At 39.0% G+C, this 13,372-nt stretch overlaps 1 protein-coding gene across 7 annotated transcripts in view; it reads right to left on the bottom strand.

The window, feature by feature from the left end:
* STARD9 (StAR related lipid transfer domain containing 9) overlaps positions 1–13,372 on the bottom strand; it is a 97,985-nt gene that overhangs the window by 21,714 nt on the left and 62,899 nt on the right. For 6 of the 7 annotated variants that reach the window (XR_009207920.1, XR_005701289.2, XM_040066790.2 and 3 more), the window contains exons 20-23: positions 13,095–13,198; positions 10,874–10,921; positions 3,754–3,944; positions 66–537 (exon numbers count right to left, since the gene is read on the bottom strand). Coding sequence is in view for 5 of the 7 variants with exons in the window: in XM_040066790.2 (XP_039922724.1) it covers positions 66–537; positions 3,754–3,944; positions 10,874–10,921; positions 13,095–13,198 (815 nt within the window). In the remaining 2 variants the exon portion in view is untranslated. The remainder of the gene's footprint in view (positions 1–65; positions 538–3,753; positions 3,945–10,873; positions 10,922–13,094; positions 13,199–13,372) is intronic. The other variant, XM_058420905.1, reaches the window with a different exon arrangement.

Raw genomic sequence — 13,372 nt, 5'->3', positions numbered from 1 at the left:
ACCAAAAATACCTTGAATTTACATTACTTTTGAAAGTGCAGAGGATTTGGCAGATGTTAACTTACCTGGGTACCTGGGGCAGGTACGGGTTGCAGAACAAATGTAAGGAACTCAAACCAAACGATTTCTGTCTCTTTTGCAAGTGGTGATCCAAAGAGGACCGCGCAGCAATATTATCGCTTAGGACTTGGGGTTGTTTGACACACTCTTCACTGAGCCAGCAGCCAGCTTCCAGCTGCTCTAGGTTTTGCTTGGCTTCCAGTAACTTCTGCTTCTTGACTATCCTTTCCAGCCGGAACTTGACCTTTTTCCGTCTTATGTTTCTTTCGGCCTTTTTTAAGGAGTATCTTTGCAAGAGCTCCAGCTGCACCAGTCTCTTCTTGTTCTGCTGTAGCAGGGAAAGGCAGGTTTCCAGCCCAGTGGTACTCTGTGCCTCAGCCTCTGCACACAGGGTAGGCTCTGTTTGCACTGCAAACTCCCTCTGCTCTTGCTGAAGAGCAGCCAGACGTTTATTCTCCTTTATGAGCCACTGCTGGTCTGTAAACAAAACAGTGATGGAAAGAAAGTAAAAATCATAGGAAAAACATTATTTGTTACTATCCTGTCTCTTAATTTAATCAGCCTTTAGAGGTCGTTTGAGAACAGAATTTCTATGCATGTAGAGTAAGGACTCGATAAACTATTTAAAGAAAAATGTACTGTTGCTCTACTTCATTGATAACTAAAAGCCTCTTAATTGGATTAAGGACTCAGGTAGCAACTGCAGAATATAAGCAGGGGCTTGGCCAATAAAGCTAAGGAGACTGGTGGATGAGACCGTTTTTGTAAGAAAAAAGTAGAATGGATGTCAATTTCTCAAAGATTATACTCAAATATCACCTCAATTTTGTTAAAATACAGTGGAAGCATGAAAAGATCTGAGTTCAATTCTGTGAACTTTTCAGACACAGGGTACGTATTCACAGTAGAGAAGCATTAGCTTTTTTCTGTGAAATATGCTACTACTTCCACTTTAATTATTCTGAAGTCACATGTTAAACTTTGTGTGTTAAAGATTTTATGAGCACTGGGAGCAGAGTTAACAAGGGAACAAGAGGATGAAGTTGCACAAATGTTTGTAAACCAAACGTCTTTGTGCCTTTTATTCCTATCCTTTCCTCTTTAACTTGTCTAAATGGAAAAAAAAAAAACAAAAACCCCACACCTGCAAAGTATTTTTTCTCGCTTACCTTGGCGTGCTGGAAATGGGAAATAAGGGAGCCCAGAGTCATACTAATGGACTTTGTTTAGCACAGGAAATGGCAAATTTTGCGCTCACTGTTGGTGGCAAGTTCAGCAAGCCTGGAGGCTGGACCTCCCTGTGCCCCACTGTGGATGGGCCTCATTTGCAGGGCAACTGACAGCCACCAGTGATGTGGATGGGAATGCAGCTTCCAAGTGAGTTACAGACAAGGCTACAAGGATGTCATCATATGAGTACCTGCCAGAGCCTTCTGATAGCCTTTCTAAATGCATCAGATGAAAACTTTCCAAGCAAAACAATTCCCGTGTGGCACCTGGCTGAGGTAGAGCAGCAACCACAAATTTGCTATTTCTGGTAACTATGGCTGCCCCAAAGAGCACTTGCCAAAACAGCCTGATGGGAACCCACGTATCTCCGCATGTAGTCATAAAATTACAGAACCATGAAATGGCTTAGGTTGTAAAAGGTCCAATAGCTTGGATCTTAAAGATCAACTAGGTAAATGTGCATGAAATAAAACAGAGACTGTCGAGACAAAGATTCAGGTGAAGCCAGCACAACCTTCAGCTATTATGACAATTCAAAAAACACAAGCTCATACCACCTAGTATAGTCAATGTCTATTTTTCACAGAATTACCACTCTGCTTCACAAAAGAATTAGTTTCTCTGCTTCTGTTAATGACCCCTGCAGTTCATAAATGCCAAATATGTTCATACACACTCTGCTTACACAGTTAGTCTTCCCTAAATACTCAGGACCTGGTCTTTGCAGTGAGGATGCAGTAGAGAACAGAACCAGGCTGATTTGTTTTAAACCCTGGATGCAAGACTACTTTTATTCCATGCAAGGGATGGATGTGCTTAGAGGTTTTTCAGAGCACACCAGCTTCAATCTAGTTATGATGAACAGTAACAAAAGAAGGGAGTATCGAGATCACCATGATTAGGTTGCATCTGATGGCTTGAACATTTTCTCTTAATGAAGCGCATTTCTTATGCTGCTATAAAAATATACATATTCAGTTCTCAAAGCAAACAAACAAACAAAAAAATCCATTGCTGAACAAGCAATGTAAAAATCTCAGGCCAGGTTCCTTTACAAGTGGAGCATTTCTCAAAAAATGAAACTTTCCCAAAGCACTTTTGTCTTACTAGCAGCATTTTTTTTTTTCTTCTGGATGAGCTTACTTTCAATGTGCAGTCCTTTACTAAATAAGTGATGTTTCATTGCTTATTCAGGGATGCAGAAATTAAGAGGTATTTAAGTCTGATGTGATGAATGAGGGCTACCTACAGCTCTGCACAGCTGAGCTGCCAGAGAGGAATCTGGGGCTCTGGAAGTTTCCCTAATGCAAGAAATCATTAGTGCAGAGAAATTGTAGGTATCGCTTGATGAACATTGATCTTGTTAAACCATACTTCATTAGTGATCCCCACCACAATGAGTCTCCTGTCCTGCTTATCTTGGCAGCTCTGCATAGCGCACATGCAGAGGGAGGAATTCCAGCCCTATGGTTACTCCATGGATAAAAGGAAAGCATTTTTTTGTCATTATGTTGGTTAATTTTTCTTAATAACATTTTTAGTTTTCACATACAAAGCTTTTTCTCTCAACTTTGTTTCCAGACGTGTTCTCTTTAGCAAGCAGAATATTTGGCAGATCAGTTTCCCTGCAAGAGAGCTGCAAGCTTAAGATGCTAATTAATCTCTGCTCGCAAACTTGCCTCTGTCAGGAGCTGAGCCACAGAGGGCACAGAAAAGGTGAAGAACGTTGGTGGTTTTCCAAGTAAAGAATTGTTTTTGGCTGGCAAAAACTACCTCCCTGGCTAAGCTTTGTGTGAACACAGTGAAAACAGCAGAACTAGAGGGAAAGAGAAAACAAGTCTACAAAGCCACAAAATAAAGATGTTTTGGGGAAACTCTCCTACTTTTTTATGCTATCTATGTATTCTTCTGCTACATCCCATCAAAACAATTTCCTTTTAATCTCTTCATTGTGGCTGGCATAATTAGAAGATAGCTGACTACGTAAGTTTTGGTCCGAGGCACTGCCAATCTTCCAGGATCAAACAGCAGATTGTGCCAGGCGGGAATGACACCTTGTATAGGCTCCCTTTGCTTATCAAGAATCCTAGATCAAATCATTCCCTAGAAGACAAACTAGAGAACACCAGGAGCATCGCTGTAGGGAGGCAGGATTGGGATCAGCCCAGAGAGGAGAGGCTCAGAGCCACAAGGGAGTAGCTGGTGCTGTCCCTCCCAGCAATGACCTGCAGTGCTAATTAAACAGTGCTGCTGGAGCACTGCGAAGGAGGCCCTTTAGCTCTCTTAATCAAAGCTCAGTAACTGTTCTCAAGGGAAAGGCAATTGTAGGAGAAATCCAGTAATTAGCCATAATAAAAGTTCCACTCATTAAAAAAAAAGCATCACTAGGACAAAAAACGCTGAGAGGATGAAAGTATGCAGTAATGGAAGGGAACTGAAGCAGGGGAAGAGGCAGGTACCCACTTTCTTGGATTTGCTGGTTGATGAGTGCTTGGTCATTTTCTAGTTCCCGCTCTGCTTTTATCTGTCCTCTCAGAATCTGCTGCTTTAAGTCCTCAACATAGAGCTGCTGTCGTTGAATTTGTTTTCTGTGGAAAGCTTCCTGGTCTCTCAGTTTCTGCTTGTACTCTTCATGCACAGCATCTATTTCTCTGCTGTTAGAAATGTTGACAGTAAATTTAAACCAGAAACAAATATTATTTGTAATAAAACAAGTCATCCTAAAGAAAGATAGACATCGTTCAAGATGTTGCTTTGTTCAATAAGGGTGCATCATGACAAAAACTCGTAGCTGAGTATATGCAACTCTCTAAGTGTCATAAATGCCAGAAAACATGAAAGCTCTAGCAGTGACACAGGTAATTCCATTGTCAGAAGGATAATAGCAAAAAGAATTTTAAAAAATATTGTCACTTTTCATTTTGCTGTAGTCTTCCATAAATGAAACTGGGGAGGGGGTTGTTTCTAAGTTATAAAATTTTATAACCATTATGTAAGATACTTGTCATCTAAGTACTTCAAAGTGCTTTATAGAAATGACCAACATTCTTCGCTTTCAGACCAAAAACTCCAACCCAGAAATGTTTACAGGCATTGCCAGGATTACACTGACAGTCTCTGGCAGTGCCAAGGAAAGACCTTGATCACCCAAATCTCTGTTGGATGCAAGAACTATATTGGGTTACTGCTTCTATATTTGGAGCAGAATTGGGATCAAAAAAGTGACTAGCCTGTGAAAATCTGCTTTACAATCTCCTCCAAGATGTCAGGATGCTGGCTGTGTGCCAAAATTTTACACACAAAGAACAACAATCAAAATAGTATCTATTCTTACCATAATGCGTTATAAAATAACCTTAGCCCTCTGAAAGGAATATGTATTCTACCTCTCCACGTGCTATCATCAAGAAATTTTTAACATTAAAGTTAGATTATATCTAAAGGTGATATATGATCTTTGCCTGCTAAACACTACATTATTATATATAACCTCAGAAAATTAAACCTTTGAGTCTTGAAAAACTGTTTTAGTTATATTTTACTAAGACAGTAAATAATGTATTTATTATACTTCTAAAGCAATCAAAGACACTGAAACTCCAAAGAGTCCCTGAAAGCCAAAAAACCTCCAAAAATATAATTTCAAAAGGAATCTTTAGAAATGTCATGCAGTTTGTAAAATCACTACCAACACAAGGTCATCTGGATGAAAAGAGTGTTTGACCTTTGCTGCACAGAAATATTTTATTATCTTGATTTAGAACTGTAAGCATGTGTTCAAAGCAACCATTTCTACAGCAAAAAACTTGATTTTGTGTGATAGTTTAGCAGACAGAACAGATGAAATAATTAAGCAGCCAAAATCTCCTGGAGTACACACATTTCACTTCATAAGAAGTAGTAAGAAAGCCTCAGTACATAAAAGCGTTAAGATTTCCAATAATTTACAATATTACTATGAATCTTGGTCACATGATAAAACCAGAATTCTGTTCCGTTTTAATGTTCATGTAAATGTAATGCTGAGAATAATTGAAAGAGAATATCTTCTGTTCAGTTGTCTGTCATGGTGCAAACACAGTACAAACTTTCCTGCTGCCATCTGCTATGTGGTTTGTGTCTATCTGTCACCCACACAAACAAATTACAAGACTACGCAGGCCCAAGATCTATTTGTCCTTGGCTCAACTACAAAGATGCCAGTACCCTGTGATTTGTAATTTTTTTCCCTCTTAGATAAACTTTAATTGATCCCCAAGGAAATAGAAGTGGGATGCCTCATTTCTCATTCAGCTGAAGCAGGTTTGAATTGACACTTCACTGCAGCACTGAAACGCTCCTATGGCAATTACAAATCTCCAATTGTTCAGGTATTTGTAACACCACCAACCACGGGGGAACAAACTGAGAGCTTACAGAGAGACTGGTTCACTGAGGAAGAACCACTTTGCAAACATAGTATTAAATCTGAAGTATCTCATTTAGAAAAAGCTCCTATGGTTTCAATGGGAACTCTCAGGCAGGCTTGCCCTAAATGCAGCTTTGAGGATGTCCTCCATATTTTCTAATGGAGCAGCCATACAATCTCCAGGTTAAAGTACTGATTTGGGACAAAAAACTTCTGATTTTGGAGCAGTTACATGACCTCTGTGCTTTCCTATTCTTGGCCTGCAAGGTCTTCAGGACAAGGAGTGCCTCTGGATGCCTACGCAACAATCCTAACAGCCTCTCTGCAGAGCCTGGTGACCAGATAGTCTTTGACCTGTTCTACTAACAGGCATACAAAAGCTCTGACTCTTATGATGGTGTTAAAGTTGAAAAATATGAATCTAAACTTGTCACTGGTCTCACATGACCTTGGGCAAGTTGCTTAGTCTGAGACATGCGAAAGAAGCAAAGTAGATTAATCAAAGAGAAGTGAAGGGGATCCATTAGCATTATCAAACATCAGAAAGACAAATATCAGAAGATCTGATTTCTATTAATTTATCATTATTAGCATCATTCTGCACGAGACTGAGGAAACTGAGTAAATAACTGCCAGCAGGCTGAAAAGAAGCATGATCCTAAAACAGCAGAGAAAGAATTCTTGTTCTGCAACTGTTTACTGAAACTAGACAAAATTCCTCTGATAAAATGTCTCTCATTCTTCCTAACCATGACTTTGAGCTTTTAGCCAATCTTCCCATAAAATTGACTTATCAGAGTTCAAACTGTTGACAAACCGAAACCCAGAACACTTAAGTAAATGAAACAACTCAGCGTTGCATTTCGATCCAAAGACCTAACGATGCTCGCAGGGGTGGTTAGGTAACATCTGTTTACAGCTGTGGGAAGGTCACAAGGTTTTCCTATACTTTCCAACCTTGCTGAAACCACCCCCCATTATAAAAGGGTGAGAGAATAAGCAATACAAGCAATGCACGTGGCTGTTTGCTCTCAGCAGCACTAGCATATTCCCTCACGTGTGTTCTAATGGCTTTTTGCTGAACTAACACAAAACTGTGAGATCCTTTCCAAGAGCTGTGTGTGTTTGCACACAGAGCTGAACACGAGGCAGGCCAAACTGATGGTATTAATCACAGCTCCATATTATGACTACACCCCAGAAAGGCACAGTACAGAGGAACAGCCATACTCCACTTCAAACCTTGGAAAAACTAGCAGAGCACAGCAATCACTGCAGTATTCTTTCTGCTTTTGTTCAGGTGATGTAGCTAGTTGGTACAATTCTCCCTCTGCAACGTTAAAGTCTCTGTAATAAAATACTGGTTTTCCAGGTATATGTACAAATTACAGTTCTGCGGTTATTTCAGTATCTCTGCTTCATTTCCTAATTTTTAGTAGTACAAAGCAAAAATCAGGCAGAGCAGTAAAGCCAGATCTGAATATAGAGACTGAACATTAAACACCTTTTTACGAAGCTGCTTCTTACAGACAGTTTTCTGAAGTGGAACAAGAAGATAATGAACATCCATGCAGAGCCACTTACATAATACACGAATGCAAGAGGATGGTTTCCCTCTGGCTGTGTAATACTGATGGTGAGAGCAGAATGACTGGCTAGTTTGGGATACAGATCTGTCTCTCAAAGAAGCTGCTGAAACCAAGAATATGAAGTCAAAATGCTCCCTCTCTGCCTTTGAAGATGCCATGTCATGTCAGCACACTTGTTTGTGGAAATAACATGATAAACTAAACTAAAAAATGACACGACAATGGCCCAGAAAGAAAATAACAGATTCACACACACTTCATAGCTGAATCACCTAAAAAGCAATTCAGAGAACAATCAGTTTGTGTAATATATGTTTGAATGACTAAACTTGAAACAAGTATCAATCCAATTAACATAGGAATTTAGCCAAATTTTGTAATAAGTAGGAGAGATCACTAATTTTTTTGTCTAAAACATCTTAAATCAGATGTACTGTTAAATTTAGACATGAAACACTGGAATTCTATGAGATACAGCAAGAAAGCACAGCGTGCTGTTGCTCACATTCCTGCTTTTCCACACAAGCAATCTCCACTCAGTACAATTCTAGCAGGAAATAAAATAACCTCAGCACAAGCATAAGAGAAACAGCTTCATTTCTGTAGGTATCAAGACACACATGAAGCCTTGGTTTCACAGGACCAGCATTCTCTAGCATACAGCATATACAAAAAAGCAATTCTGCAGAGAATTTCATAAAAGCATGCAGATTTCTGGGCGTACCAAATGCAGCAAGAAGTGTCAACAGTTACCCCCTCCTCCAAGTAAACCATTAAAAACTGCAAGTAAAACGACAACAAAAAGACACCAACCTTAAACTAAAGAGAATCACAAATTACTGAAGGGAACCACAAATTCATATTATACCGATTCTGCCGGATTGCTTTTCCACCCCATTTTTCTCTCCAAAGTTTGCACGTTGCACGCTAAATGAACCATCTGTAAATCCACATTTTTTCCAGCCGGTTTTGTTGTCAGCTCTCTGGGATCCTATTGTGCAATTCTCCTCCCCTCTTCCCCAAACACTTCTGCTGCTGATGCAGAGGCTGGCGGCTGCTACAGCATAATGCAGCTTCCAGTAACTATGGCAGCAGTAGCTCTGTGGTGAGGCTGAATACCTGCTGCAACAAAATCCTAAGGCTCAAACAGAGAAACTACAGAGAAAAATAATTACTCTTGGTAAGAGCTGAAATTTGCCAGCTTTCTCAAAGAAAACATCAGTCACGCTAGCATCTCCATCTTTTTGACTGCCCAGTGTTCAAGTCCTGTTTGCCTTTTACAAATTATTTTTCCCGAGGGAAAAAGAGTAAAAAATACAGCAGAAAAAAAGATGCTGGCAAGGCATTTTGCAGCCTTGCAAGCCCCACACTGAGAGCAGTCACAAGTTAGAGTTACAAGCCTGTCCACTAATGCACATCTACACAACTCCCCCCACCTTCTCCAGCTCTATCCTCCCCCTCTTCCCTTGTCCAATCCGGGGCCCTTCCCGCAGGGGCTCAGAGCAGCAGCAGGCACCAGGATCTGCATCTGCTTCTGCCTAGCACAGGGGCCCAAAGCTCTCCCTCCTCTTCCCCAAAGCAAAGGGAAGAGCAAGGAAGGAGATATGAAGACCTTGTACCGTCACCTCCTTCAGCCTCCTCAAGGAATGCTGCTCACAGAATTCAAAGCAAAACTTGGGGAGTGGTGTGCAGGAGGTGGGAGCCAGAAATCAGTCAAAATGGCCATCAGAGCCAGAAACCTTTAGAAATAAGGGATCTTTGGAAATATACACACATAGTAATCCCCTTCACAGAAGTCACCATCAAGTGGAGTATCATTTAGATTTCTGATTAACTGGTCTGCTTACAGAAGAAGCATGCCGTTCTGTTTCATGTGTGGTTTTTTAGCCTTTCTAAGCAAAACCTCTTTTTCTTTGCCAAAGCCCCTAAAATAACAGTAAGGCAATGACACCCCTTAAAGTACATCTCTAAAACAGCCCTCTTTTTGGCCAAGTGTCACAGGCACAAGACAGTCACATTCTCCAATAAAGGTCAATGCTGCCTCTTTAAACTCCAGTTCAGATAACACAGTGGCAGTTATATACAGAATTAGTTACCCTGCTAATCCACTATACACAATTCTGCTGTAAATTGTAGAGCTGCTGTAACTGACACTTTCCTCTGTGAAACAGAATATTTGAGGTATCTTTTAAGAGATGCAGAAGTTTTCTATAACATTTCTGGGGGTTTTTTGTGGGTTTTTTTTTTGTTTGTTTGTTTTTTTTAAATTTTGAATGACAATTTTGAAATTCTCAAATGAAGGCTGTTAGTGAGAACTCAGAATATTTTACAGATATTAGCTGGACAAGCTAACTATGCCACATTACAATAATAAATATGTTGGTTATACTGTATCAAATCCTCATCCCCCCCCACCCCAAGTTTAACAATGTTGGTATTTTCAAGGAAAGGGAGTTTAAAAACATTCCGAGCAGCTAAATAATTCAGTGTACTGCTATACCACTGAACTCTAACGGAAAAAACTCCTGTGGGGTTTTTATTTTAAACCAGCAAGACAATAAAATTAGGGTTTTTATTTATATGCAGTACGGTATTAAGGCAATGGCAGGAGAAACATCTTTTTTATCTACTTGTTTGTGGAGATGCTGTAATTTGATGAGTGATGCCATTCACAGGCCTTCTGTGTGTTTGCTGGCTGACAGCAAACATCAGAAATCTGCAGAGCTCTGATGAGTAGGGTGTTTGAGCAAGCAGCCAAGAGTACAATGGCTCACAATGCCTAAGGTTTTAATATTTGTGTGCAGTGGTAGAAAATAGTTTTTCCTCTGATTTCTCAAAAAATTTTAATGTACAATTAAAGGTTGAACTGGCAATTTAACCCATAAAAGGCAGATGAGAAAAATGTCATCATACTGACAGCACGGGAGATAAGACTCATATCATTAATAATCATTACTGTAATACATACATTGACATGATCCGAAATAAAAAATCCAGAAGAAAGCAAACTGCCATTAGCTCCTGATGAAAAAGGTACTTAAACCCGTGGAAACTCAACAAATTCTGAATTATTTCTGTTTGCAGCTGCTGTGCTTCTTTGCATGAATGAACCACATTCTATGCCAGGAATTTTTTTTTTTTTTTTTTTACTTTTCCCTGAAGCGATTTTATTCTCACCAGAAGAGAACCAAATTTATCCAAGCAATTTTCAAAATACTAATGAGTATTCCCAGTACCTACTATTGGCACAAAATCTAATACATTTAGGGCTCTTATGTGCCGGAAATTGGTGGCAACTTCAGAGTAAGCCCCACTCCAGTTATGGCTTTTAAATGCATGCTACACATGCAACAAAGATGAAAACCATTTGCACAAGATCTCACATGAAGAAAGAACATGGTTGCAGAGCTTTGCCTGTAACTCAGCTTCATGTACAGATTCGTGTTCCAATATGATCGAGTAGTTTGAATTAAAGCTTAAAGTGTTAGCTTCCATTTCTTCTGGAGGAAATCAGTGCAGCACAGGAAAAAGGCAAAGCTAAAGGTGTCAAAATTTCAGCATGATTTACACACATTGATATTCTTACCTTGGTTCAAGAGAACATTTATTTTCTTCACAGTTTCTACATTTTTGACTGCAGAAATAAAAATAGGAAATCATAAATATTTGGGAAAAATAGGCAAGAAAACTTCACTGAATCCTACTGCACACAATGTTATTGTTAATTTTCAGCAGAGGAAGATGCAGATTTCTAGCAGCTGGGAGAGCACCAAGAACTTTCAAGTGAGAGGGGGACAGAGAACAAGACACACCCAGAGCTTTTCCTGTTCTTATATTTTCCTCTACGCATCTCTTTCTCACAGGGACAAGACCCTGCATTAGGGTGGACTTTCTAGTGACGATCAAATAAGCACTCCTTGTAGTCTACTTAGTCCTGTTATTATGGTTTGCAAAGTATCTCACACACACCTTTTAGTACTTGACATTGACTCTTCTTCATGAGGGACCACATATATAATTTTATTCTTATAATAAATACAGATCTCAGGCTAGATGTCTCAACCATACCCTCCTTCATGAGCAAAACTACTTGTCTCTACAGAAATACAGGCTCACAGGTCACTGCAAAGCAAGGCTGAGTGGATCAATTCAGTTTACCCATGCCAAATAACTATTCAAAAGGATAAAAGGATCACTGGATTATTTAAGGTGAAAACCAGCTATTATTAGACATAGTTTACAGATCATTCTTGTAAGAGACAGACTGATAAAACCCAAGCAAATGCCGTAACATTTTTCATTTTTACTGAAGTAACCATCTGAAATCCTCTAGGTAAGCATGAGGGTAACTTTAAGCAATGTAATATGCTTGTAGTATCGTGTCCAAGTGATTAAAAAATTACTCAACACAAACAAATCTATCTGAACATGGTCTGGAAAAAAAATCAATCAGAAATATTCTGCAGTTTTGTCAGGCTAAAAAGGGGAAAACTAAGTGCAAATTTGTGGTAAACTGTTCATAATGCTTCTGGATTTCTTCAGGTTTTTCTAGGTTCATCAAAAAACTTGTGACAAGAGCTCTACAACTAATATTTTTGGCAACAAACATAAACAAAATGTACACACCTTGGTGTGTACATTTGAAGCATTAGACAAACCCTCATTTTTAAAATTATTTGTAATTTTTTCTCAGAAAGAATAGCAATGATGTGTAAAATGTTCCTCAGTAAAGAAACAAAATGAAGTAATGTTTTGTACAGGCAGGTATCACTGCAGCAAATGAAAAACAAATGTAGAGATTAGATACCTGAAAGAGAACATATAAAAGCATACAATCCAAGGTGGAAAGCAAGCCACTTGATTAGAAACTTGAAGCATATTTAAACAGAGATAACATTTTATGCTCATAAAAATGGTATTAAATACTTCCTCTAGAAAGAGATAAAAGATTTCTAGTGTGTTCCCGCACCAAAAACACTCTAGCAAGAAGCAGAACCATCAGCAGATACGAACAAGAAGATGGCTCTTTCTAGACTTTAACAGGTTAATTGGGTGCGTCAGGCTGAGAGGAAGTAAAAAAAGAAAAGAACCCCATTACATTTACTTCTGTAATATTCTATTTTCAATGCTATGAACTGAAACACAGAACATAATTCATTTTCCGGATACATGTCAATCACTGTGCTCATCACACCAATCCTTCCCATTTCATAAAATCTCTGCTATAAAAGCATACGCTAAAAACTGAGTATGAGCAGATCTTCAACGCCGGAAAGCAGTACGTGCCTTATTTACTGCTCAGTTAAAAAACAAACAACCAAGGAATTACACTGGCTTTCTGAGATGAAGAGATCAATGAGGACTGAAACTAAAGGGAATTTATGAGCAAACCTGATTTCCACAACAAATCAGCAGTGGAAGTCAATCGGTAATAATTACCTTGGCTAAATCATATCCTGAAAAGGCCATTCTGTACATTGAAGCAATAATATTGTCAAAATTATAGATTAGCTGTAAAGCAGATGTCCAAGTGAACTAAATTAAGGCTGACAGTCTCATCTGAGGCATTTTCTTAACTGAGCATATATAAATGATTTTGCAGGATTGTTGCTTGTATATCTTAATGCTCTGTATTAGTTGGCTGGCCGATGTATTTTCTCTGATATTTTTATTTGACTACTTAAAAATGTGATGGGGCTTACTCTGTATACAGTTTTCTTTTGTCTGAACCAAGTCCCTTATTTCAGACATCATCCCACAAGAGAAATTGTTTGTTCAGTTATTTTTTTTCTTAGTTTTACACTTACTTGTAGAGAGAAGAAAGGATGTAGCGTGGAGAATTGATGCAACTTCCATCCAAATTGAGCCAATCCAAAGCTCCACAACTCAGAGCAGGTGGGGTTTCATTAATCTACAAAAAGCACACAACATGGGACAGGAATTAAAAAAAAACACAGCAACCCAGGAACTTCCAAGGTATCATTGATACTGTCACTGTTAACTATTGTGTGCAAGGCTGCATAATACCTCTCATGTGAGTATAATCTCACACTTCTGCTTAGTCTTTGATAATTAGCAAAATTGC

This window comes from Hirundo rustica, chromosome 6, assembly GCF_015227805.2.
Source record: "Hirundo rustica isolate bHirRus1 chromosome 6, bHirRus1.pri.v3, whole genome shotgun sequence".
Taxonomy (NCBI): Eukaryota; Metazoa; Chordata; class Aves; order Passeriformes; family Hirundinidae; genus Hirundo; species Hirundo rustica.
Note: the sequence above shows the minus strand (reverse complement) of the source record. Positions and strands in the feature narration are given on the sequence as shown.